The sequence below is a fragment of the Salvelinus sp. IW2-2015 genome, linkage group LG28 (genome assembly GCF_002910315.2).
Source record: "Salvelinus sp. IW2-2015 linkage group LG28, ASM291031v2, whole genome shotgun sequence".
NCBI classification, from domain to species: domain Eukaryota; kingdom Metazoa; phylum Chordata; class Actinopteri; order Salmoniformes; family Salmonidae; genus Salvelinus; species Salvelinus sp. IW2-2015.
The window spans coordinates 10,061,247-10,071,175 of NC_036868.1; the positions used below are offsets into that span (position 1 = coordinate 10,061,247).

The 9,929-nt window shown below is 43.7% G+C and overlaps 2 protein-coding genes across 3 annotated transcripts; one reads left to right on the top strand and one right to left on the bottom strand.

The window, feature by feature from the left end:
- The first annotated feature begins 2,542 nt into the window (after window positions 1-2,542).
- LOC111954405 (protein LEG1 homolog) lies at window positions 2,543-5,002 on the top strand. Its single transcript, XM_023974141.2, has 6 exons — window positions 2,543-2,861; window positions 3,036-3,119; window positions 3,232-3,416; window positions 3,961-4,082; window positions 4,302-4,540; window positions 4,800-5,002. Exons 1-6 carry the CDS (start codon window positions 2,567-2,569, stop codon window positions 4,964-4,966), a joined length of 1,092 nt encoding a protein of 363 aa, XP_023829909.1. The 5' UTR covers window positions 2,543-2,566; the 3' UTR covers window positions 4,967-5,002.
- Window positions 4,800-9,457, bottom strand: LOC111954400 (protein THEMIS-like). Of its 2 annotated transcripts, XM_023974137.2 has the most exons (6): window positions 9,131-9,457; window positions 8,549-8,698; window positions 7,802-8,263; window positions 6,220-7,265; window positions 5,939-6,080; window positions 4,800-5,485 (listed from the first exon to the last, which is right to left on the bottom strand). In XM_023974137.2, exons 1-6 carry the CDS (start codon window positions 9,228-9,230, stop codon window positions 5,442-5,444), a joined length of 1,944 nt encoding a protein of 647 aa, XP_023829905.1. In that variant the 5' UTR covers window positions 9,231-9,457; the 3' UTR covers window positions 4,800-5,441. The 2 variants fall into 2 exon arrangements, with proteins under 2 accessions (XP_023829905.1, XP_070292048.1); XM_070435947.1 differs by lacking the exon at window positions 4,800-5,485 and having other exon boundaries at window positions 5,858-6,080.
- Between the last annotated feature and the right edge of the window lie 472 nt (window positions 9,458-9,929).

Sequence of the window (9,929 nt, forward strand, 5' to 3'; positions counted from 1 at the left end):
GTCTATGACTAGGGTGGCTGGAGTCTTTGACAATTTTTAGGGCCGTCCTCTGACACCGCCTGATATAGAGGTCCTGGATGGCAGGAAGCTTGGCCCAGGTGATGTACTGGGACGTACGCACCTACCCTCTGTAGTGCCTTGCGGTCGGAGGACGAACAGTTGCCATACCAGGCAGTGATGCAACCCGTCAGGATGCTCTCGATGGTGCAGCTGTAAAACCTTCTGAGGACCCATGTCAAATCTTTTCAGTCTCCTGAGGGGGAGTAGGTTTTGTCGTGCCCTCTTCACTATCTTGGTGTGCTTGGACCATGTTAGTTTATTGGTGATCTGGACGCCAAGGAACTTGAAGCTCTCAACCTGCTCCACTACAGCCCCGTCGATGAGAATGGGGGCGTGCTCGGTCCTCCTTTTCCTGTAGTCCACAATAATCTCCTTTGTCTTGATCACGTAGAGGGAGAGGTTGTTGTCCTTGCACCACATGGTCAGGTCTCTGACCTCCTCCCTATAGGCTGTCTCTGACCTCCTCCCTAATGAAACTGGTATACTTTTTTATTTATCACAATTTTCTTTAACCAATTATGGTCTTTAATGCAGGGCCGACAGACAAGTTCCTTACTTTCTCCCCCTTCCACTTTCCTCTTCCATTTTTGCGGTAACACTGTGATTAGTTTTGAGTAGAGCAGACACTTCCATATGTTTTTGTTAGCTGCATGTGTGACATAACTCCACAAGTTCAAAAAATGAAATCTCCAAAAATATGCTTTTTTTTTGATCAATTGAGTGACCCAGCCAAAGCCCGGACTTGAACCTGATCAAAAATAGCTGTGCAGCAACGCTCCCCATCCAATCGGACAGAGCTTGATAGGATCTGCAGAGAAGAATGGGAGAAACTCCCCAAATACAGGTGTGCGAAACCTGTAGAGTCATACCCAAGAATACTCAAGGTTGTAATTGCTGACAATGGTGCTTCAACAAAGTACTGAGTCTGAATACTTATGTAAATGTGATATTTCAGTTTTTCAGTAAAACATTCTAAAAAGCTGTTTTTGCTTTGTCATTATGGGGTATTGTGTGTAAATTGATGAGGAATAAAAACTATTGAATCAATTTCAGAATAAGGCTGTAACCTAACAAAATGTAGAAAAGTTAAGGGGTCTGAATACTTTCCGAAGGCACTGTATAACAGCAGCACAGTCAGTAAACTCTGGGAACATTGTAAAGTAAACATAGGTAAGCATTAATAAACAGGAATCACAGGGGAGTATAGACACGCTATTTTATAATGATGAAATCACTGATCAATGCCTGAAGCCATCTCTATAGACCATGTTTGCTGATGGCTGATGTAACTGTCCATCTATGAGTATTGGTTATTTATCTGAATTCTGTCCAATGGCTCTTCAAAAGTGTTGAATGGACAAAAAACTGCATCATAAGAGGTCATGTTTACAGTGGATTTACCCCCCCCCCCCCCGGTACCCCTTCTCTATCACGTGACATTGTAAGGCCAAAGTGCACTGGCCACTCCCGTACAAAAATGGGGAACTGTTACTTATCCAGGTGTAGCCAGCATGCAGTGTATCTGGACCCTCTCCCTGCTTCAGCTAGTTGCCCTGTGGGCCAACGCAGCAGTGCTCACTGAAAATGGCCTCCCCATCCTCTGGGAGCAGGCACCCAGCCAGCTGCCAGACCTGCCTCAGGTGGACAACGTGGTCACAATCAACCAATGGACCTACCTCTGGCCCTCGCCAGTCATGCAGTTCACACCTTCCCAACCAGGGGACTCATTAGCTCCTAACACAGCCAGATGTCTAAGTGGCCATTTTGACAACCAGGTGCATTAGCCACGTTTTACACAACACAGTTGAACGCTCTTTGTGTACTACAGAAGCATAATGAACAAACATCTAGTCTCGCTCTTGAGGCTGATGCTTCCCACAGGCTTTTTGAAAAGTTGGTTGGACAATTTGGTTTATTGCATCACTGAATAAATAAAGTTATATGTGTTCTATGGTTAATCAAAAACTTTATCAATCTACACCGATTTGCTTTATATAACCGTCAGTTTCCCTTTTAAGTGAAGTTTTCTATGCCTATGTTTAAGGGTCAGGCTGCACATCATGCACGGTTACACAAACTGAAAGTTTATGCTGCACACACATAACAGCAGCAAACTCTGGGAACCCCAAGCCCACATGCAGGACAGAGTTTGACTCAGGAAAACATTGTAAAGTAAACATAGATAAGCATAAACAAACAGGAATCACAGGGGAGAATAGACATGCTCTTTTCGAATGATGAAATCACTGATCAATGCCTGAAGCCTTTGCCTTCCCTATAGATCATGTTTGCTGAGGGCTGACATAACTGTTTTGGTTGTTTCTCTGACCTTTGTCCAATGGCTCTTCAAAAGTGCTGAGTGGACAAAAAAACGCCACGATAAGTACTGTTTACAGTGGATTTACCCCCGACCCCCCTTCTCTATCATGCGATGTTGTGAGGCCAAAGTGCACTGACCACTCCAGTACAAAAAGGGGGAACTGTTACTTATCCAGGTGTAGCCAGTATGCAGTGTGTCTGGACCCTCTCCCTGCTTCAGCTAGTTGCCCTGTGGGCCAACGCAGCAGTGCTCACTGAAAATGGCCTCCCCATCCTCTGGGACCAGGCACCCAGCCAGCTGTCGGACCTGCCTCAGGCGGACAATGTAGTCACAATCAACCCCTGGAATGCCCTGCAGAGGATGAGTCTGTATAGGATACTGGTGGGCTCCACTGACAAGTATATGGCCTCCATGGGAACCAATGACAGTGCCAGCCCGTTGTGGGGCCTGCCTCTGCAGCTGGCCTGGAAACTCAGGTCAGGTATGTCGGCCCTTCATTAAGTAGCTTTGGGGAGTTGAATATATGCACATTGTTTTTGTGATAACTGTAATACACAATAATGTTGACTACGTTTCTCAGTTGTCTCGATCAGATGGTTTATCAAAGGATTTCATGGGGAAAGTGATGTGACTGAATGCGCTTCTGTTCCCGTAGGGCGGTTGGTTGACCCCACTGGCGATACAATATGTGGACAGGAAGGAGATCCCATGTGTATTTCCACTAATAGCTGGTGGGCATGTAAGCACTGTGACACATATTCAACCACGCAGGCCATATGTGTAGCCCTACACTTCAATAACAGACCATTAGTAAACTCTCTCTCTCTCTCGCTCCTTCTCTCCCTCCCCAGGTGTGAACTACTACCTCTCAGTGATCCCGTTCCTGGCTGCTGTGCAGAAAGGCCTGATTGGAGATGGTCTCATTCAGGTCCAGGTACAGGCACCAGCTGAGGCAGCTGAAGACTACTGCACCTCTTACACAGACTGCTCTGCTAAGAACCCAGACCTCATGGCCAAATGGGAAGAATTCTTCCAGGTAAGCTATTCAATGAACCTCCTTCCCCATGGGAAGCATGTTCCTTCTTGCCCTAGGAGATAAAACCGGTTTGTTATTTTAGTTGAGTGAGTCCTAGACTCAATCAGATCAATCGTCGATAGCAGACACCCGTGTAGTGGATGTTTTGGCAGTTGTCAGAAGTGGAACTATGTTGGAGCCGTCAGATCGGTGAGCAGCTGCTCTTGTGATCGTGAAGCCACACCCGTCCAACTCGCTTTCAGAACGCGAAGGTGACGGCCGTATAGAAACAATTACGCTTAAATTGAACAATCATTCAACTAAATAATGACTTCTATCACCCTAATCGAGGTGTAGATTAGGTCTCACATTCCAGTGTTCAAACTTGTAAATAGCAATGTCCGCTTTAAGTATAACGAGGAGCCACTTGTGGCTCTGATAGCTGCACCGCCAAGTGGATCTGATTGAATCGAGCCCTTAAGTCACTGTTCATATGTGACCCATTGGTGAATGCATAGAATTATTTGCTGTTCTTGGTTTATAATATGCTACCTTTCCATCCTAGACCCTGAAAGATGTTAGCGCATCTGAGATTTCTGACTTTGAGAAAAGGGACCAGATTCTAGGTGCCTTTTGGGCAGGTGAAACGCTCTCTTTGAATACTGCCTCATCCAGCTGCAAGGCAAAGTGAGTAGAAACATTAAGTGATACAGGTCACACCCATTTGTCTTCGTTTTTGGTACTCTGGTACTCTGACACAATGTTGAGTTTCAATTAAATATAGGACTCTGTCCTTCAATCAGCTTTTACCTTAATTATTGATTATTATTTATTAAAAAGATTATTGATTCAATCTTTTGAGTCCCAATTTAGTACTTGTAATCACACCTTTGATCTTTGTTACAGGATGAGCTACTATTCCAGCCCAGAGGTTGCATTCGCCAAAAGCTGGATGAACGCTGCAGATTACGTGGCAGCTGCGTACTTCCAGTCCAGCCTGAATAACTCTGTGCTTTTCATGAGACCTCTGCCCAGCAGGGTGCTTCAGGAGGGGGATAGCGCTCCTAACATAGCTGACCTAAGCACAGAGGAGAACCACAACCTCTATATCTTTGGCTGGATGGCCAGGATGAACACGATTCTTTGTGAGTACTTTTACTTTTAGTCCCCCAAGATGGATGTTAAAAGATATATTCTATTATTCTTTGTATGAAGAGTAGAGGAACATTTCAGAGTGAAATTGAGATGATAGACACCAGTCAGTGATAAAATGAAGTCTATAGTCTCCCTCTAGTGGTGACATGTATGAAGTGTATTGAAATTGTTAGATCTACAGTACCAATTCAGTTGCATCAGGTTACTTGATCACATTTTCTTAACCAGTTGTTGTTCACCTTGTGACAGTGGGCTCTCCGGTTAAGATGTGGCGCTCAGCCATGTGCTCTGACAAGGCTCGGGAGAAGGGCCGGGAGCTCCTACAGAATCTGATCCTGGACCCTAAATTCGCTGTTTCCACCTTCGTCTCCATTCTGACAGAGATGACCCGCAGCTGCTCAGGCTTCAGCACATAAGTCCAATGAATAAAACTCACACTGTGCTCATTTACACTTCCTGTGTTTGCCATTATTCCTTTTCCACGGTAGACAAAAGACCTTGTTGATTAATGTACAAACAATGTATTTATTGTATGACTATAATAATACATTTACATGGAAGAGTGGCTCAGTATAAAGTGCATAATAACAAAGATAAATAAATGTTGCTTGAAATTTGAATATTATATCTCACATGCCAAAATGTTCATTGATCTTCACACTCAAACTTTAAGCTTGGATATGTATCAGATATTCATCATATCCATTGATTCTATTCCATCCTAAAGATATCCATTGATTCTCTTATTTCCTAAACCTGTTTCACAGTCTGCATGGCATATGTGTTTATTGTTTTTCTCTTGCTGTGAATACTTTGGTCATTCAATTTTCTCCTGACGCTGGCAAGTTCATCCTCATCAATGTATTCATAATCATTAGTGCCATCATCATCCTATTTAATTGTCTTGTGCTGAGGACTGTTTTCTTCACCGGTGGCTGAGGAGAGAACACAAACACAACAAGGCATGAGAATCAAAGTCAAGCTTTTGACATAGAGATTGATTAAGCAATAAGACCAGAGGAGGTGTGGTATATGGCTAATATACCATGGATAAGGGCTGTTCTTAGGCACGACGTGCCTTATTGCTATTATAAACTGGTTATCAATGTAATTAGACAGTAAAAATTATTTTTTGGGTCATACCTATGGTACAGTATACGGTCTGATATGCCATGGCTGTTAGCCAATCAGCATTCAGGGCTCGAACCACCCAGTATATAATATTAGTTATCGGTTGCTTTCCAAAATCTAGAATGTATTTATATTGACAGCTGACAATTAAGTTAAGTAGCAAAATGAGTCTGCTGCAATTTTGCTTACCACTATCCTTCAAGCATGTTGAATATTCAACAAAAGTATTCTGATAGAATATAGAAACATAGACACACCTTTTTGTGGGCCTGAATCAGGCACTGTGACCACACTTGTTTTGGACGTTTCATTTCTTGGTGGAGGGGTGTTCTGTTCTGCACAGCTAGATGCTCTAGAGGTAGGCACTGCTGGTTTGGCTGTATTGGCTGTATGTGGGCTCTTCAATATAATAACACAGACCACACAAAGAATTAGTACTGTAATCGATTGAATATAACTTTTTGTTAAAATACATCTGATAGCTATTGTTGTTGTTATTGTTTATTAAGGCATAAAATACAATGGATGATCGACTCACCTTTGGAGAGGGGGGATCTGGCTTCTTCGGCCTGGGAGGCGGCAGTTTCACTGTATCTTCTGAGTGCTTTTGGGGTCTCTTGGGTGGTCGAGGGGGAGGCAGCACGCTGGCATTGACATACCTCCTCAGGGTGAAGTAGCAGTCCTCTCCTATCTCCTCTACAGCTGAGCGAACGGCCTCGCCCTGGGTCAGCTTTGGGCCATTCCACCGCTCCAGAAGCTGCAAGGCCATGTTGGTGCGGTTGACAGGCACCTCCCAACACTGCGCCAGGTCAAGGGTGGAAACAATAAGGTAAGGGTCAGTGATCTCCTCCTCCAACTGCAGCCCCGTGGCCCCAGCCAAGAGGTCCTCCTTCACTGAGAGGTCCCTCCTGGACACCTTGACGTTGAAGGGCAGGGCGAACCTGTGGCAGATGTCTGAGAGCATGTACTGCTTCTTGTCGTGGACCACCTCCACAAAACCCCCGTCCAGACACATGGGGATCAACACGGCCTCGTACTTCTTCCCCACCATCTTCTCACAGGCCAGGGCCTCCACCGTCTTCCTCTTGTCTCCGTAGATCACCTCGCTTGTCTCCATCTTGTGTACCAGGTACTGGTCTCCCACCAGCACCGAGGACAGCCCCTCGTAGTGGGTCTCAAAGGCCCTGGTGGCCACTACGTGCAGCTGCTCCATGTTACTCTTGGCCACCTCCAGATCATACGCTGTGGGAAATGTCCGGGGCCTGCGCTTGAACCTGCCATTGTAAGACACTGGGATGAGGAAGCGTCTCTGGGCCTCGCTGCGAATCTCAGATGCTAGGATTCTCTTCGCCTGGTAGGCACTGTGGACAATGACCTGCTTAGAGGATTTCAGGAAACCCAATTCCTCCTGAACTTGTGATGGTGGCTCGATGACTTCTGCTTTGAAGGGGAAGAACTCGCTGGGCTTGGCAAAGACATCACGGAAGGACAGAGGCTGCATGAAACAGGCACTGTCACACTCCTCTGTAACGTCCAAAACCTCAACATCCAGGGTGGACGGGATGAAAACAACATTCTTCCCAACTGTGAACAAAAAATGTATTATTTTTGTTTAGTATGCAAGCACAAGCTATGATAGGCTACTTTTCTGTAAGAAATGTTTCAACAAGATTCCTGATTCAAATGTTTTTCCAAAAATATATATACATAATGCAGTATATATACATATGATGTAAGTCATTGAATTGATCGCCAAAGGTTTGACATTAGTAAATCCGTTGAACTGCAGCTTTGACTAAAGTTTTCTGTTGTGCTTTTTCTAAAAAGTAGCAATGCATCGTGATTGCCTGAACATCATGATGACTACACATCAAAACTTTGACTACTTTTGTGTCTGTGCTTCTGAAACAACCTAAGACCAGTGTAGCTTTCATGAACATTAGTTGTCAATATTGCAGTGTGTTCCCTTTAACTTGAAAACTAACATTGAGATGAGAAAAATGCAATTAAAACATGAAATACATTTTGTGACTTTTTTTTAAATCAGGCAATTAAAGCCTTTTTCATTCCACATAACTTTGATGTAAAGTGAGAATATGAATGGTCCGTTTGAGACTCACACTTGGATACCGTCTGAAGCTCATAGACAGGTGTGAGAACCAACTCTCCACTGTAGTCCTCTGGCAACTCAGACCCGCACTTCTCCTTTGACGGCAAAGACTTGGCCCAAGTCACTGTCCTTTTCCTTCCTTTGCACATTTTCCACTCCACCAGCTCCCCGAGGGTGTAGAACTGGTCGTCGGCACACTCATAGAACTCCCCAGTGTGTGAGAGCTTCACAGTGAAGATGTGCTTGGAGTCTTTCCGCGTGACCTCACAGACAACATGGCTGTCTCCGTGCTCTGTCCTAAGAGCAGTGAGTCTGAAGCTCTCCTCTGCCTGGATGGTCCCCTCAGGAAGCTGTAGCTTCTCAGGGCAGTAGAACTCTGGTTGGCCCAGGCACTCAGGGCTGATACGCACTGAGTCAACAATCTCCTGTATACTGGTGTATGGCCTCTTGTCGGTCACGATCCTGAAAAGGCCTGACAATACAGGCAGGCAAAGCAATATATTAAATTATATTTATTGGTACAATGCACAAAACCACATGTTGATAAGGTCCCTTTCTAACCCGAGAGAGAGGTTTGGACATTGACATGTATACTGTAAACGGCAATACATGGTAAAGCCCAATAATTAAGCCATTTATTAAGAAATTAAAATCAGAATATATCAATCTACATTAGAATGCTTTATAAAGGTACACATTTGACCTAAAAAAAAATAGATTTCATATTCAAGGTACAGTTTGGATGTTTCGGGCCCACCTGGGTATTCAAGCGATAGATCGACTGTTATGGATTTGGATCCCTCAGACTGAAGCTCCACTATGAGTCTGGTAACACTGATCCCAATGACCTTCAGGAGCTCTCCGCAGGAGAAACTCCCCTCTCTTCCATACAGCTCATACCCAGAACCTGGTAGAAAGTCATTTCAATGGATCTAGTGTAGTGGCACTGAATGGATCTAAGAACAGTCGACAGTCTATTCTCCTTGTGGAGTAATGGATCCAAGTAAGTCAGAAAATAAGTAAAGGGCAGTAACATTTAATAACTATCATGAATAAGCATTAATAATTAATGTATACACATTTATAAGCATTTATAAAGGCTTATTCATGAAAGTTAGCACAAAGTGTTAGCACACAATTTGCCCCAATAATAATCTCGTCAACAGTTTTATGTTGAATTTTGTAACATGAAATACCTTATGTTTATATCATTTGTATGTTAAAATACTTCATACACTGTGAGCCGTTAATCTTAATTTGTATTCACATTACATAATTTTTTATTCCAAAATGCCAGTCCAGTGAGTAAAGTTAGGGCTAATGATGTCTTCGGTCTTACCTTGGAAATAATATCCAGATTGCATCTGCAATACTCTAGGGAGAGACTTGGCATCCACCGAGCGGGTGAACTTATCCAGTGTCATAGCCATCCTTTTCATTTGATCTCTGGGTGACACGGACAAGTATACCGAAGGAAACCTAGAGAGGAGACGCCACCTTCTCCATGGGTCAGCAAAAAGTTGACCAGAGGTGTGTTAAGGCCAAGTAACCTGTGTGCCAGGGCTAGTATTAAGTATTAAGGCTGTCTTTCTATAGCATAGTCAGGCACAGTGAACAACGCGAATCAGTGACACAGAAAGAAAAAGCATCCTCGTATGAGTCACTAGTGCAACAGCAGAGGTTACAGGAGCCCTCACTCTGCCTCCGGAAACCAGAGACAGCTAACTAACCACAACTCACTAAGTAGCTAGGTTGTATCAGTGGGAATCCAGCCTGAGAACAATGCCACAGACCAACAATAAGTTAGTCACAGTAACAATGATTAACATAAAATCAGAAAAATGCCAATTGTAAGTCTTTAGTGACTTGCACTTCTTTCTGCAAGCACTGGATTAAAGGTGAACTGACCAAAAAAAACAACAAAAAAACAGCACGTCTCCAGACAAAAATATCTGTTTTTATCTAATATCTAGTGACCAGATTAAAATAATCATTAGGTGCATAGTTTCTGAACAGTTGTGGGCCAATGTATGATACATATGACTAAACCAAACATACTCCCCTGTGATGATACTAATGATGTCTTACACAATTACATTTTATTCAAATATTTAAAWTTTTTATTACAGCCAATAAGC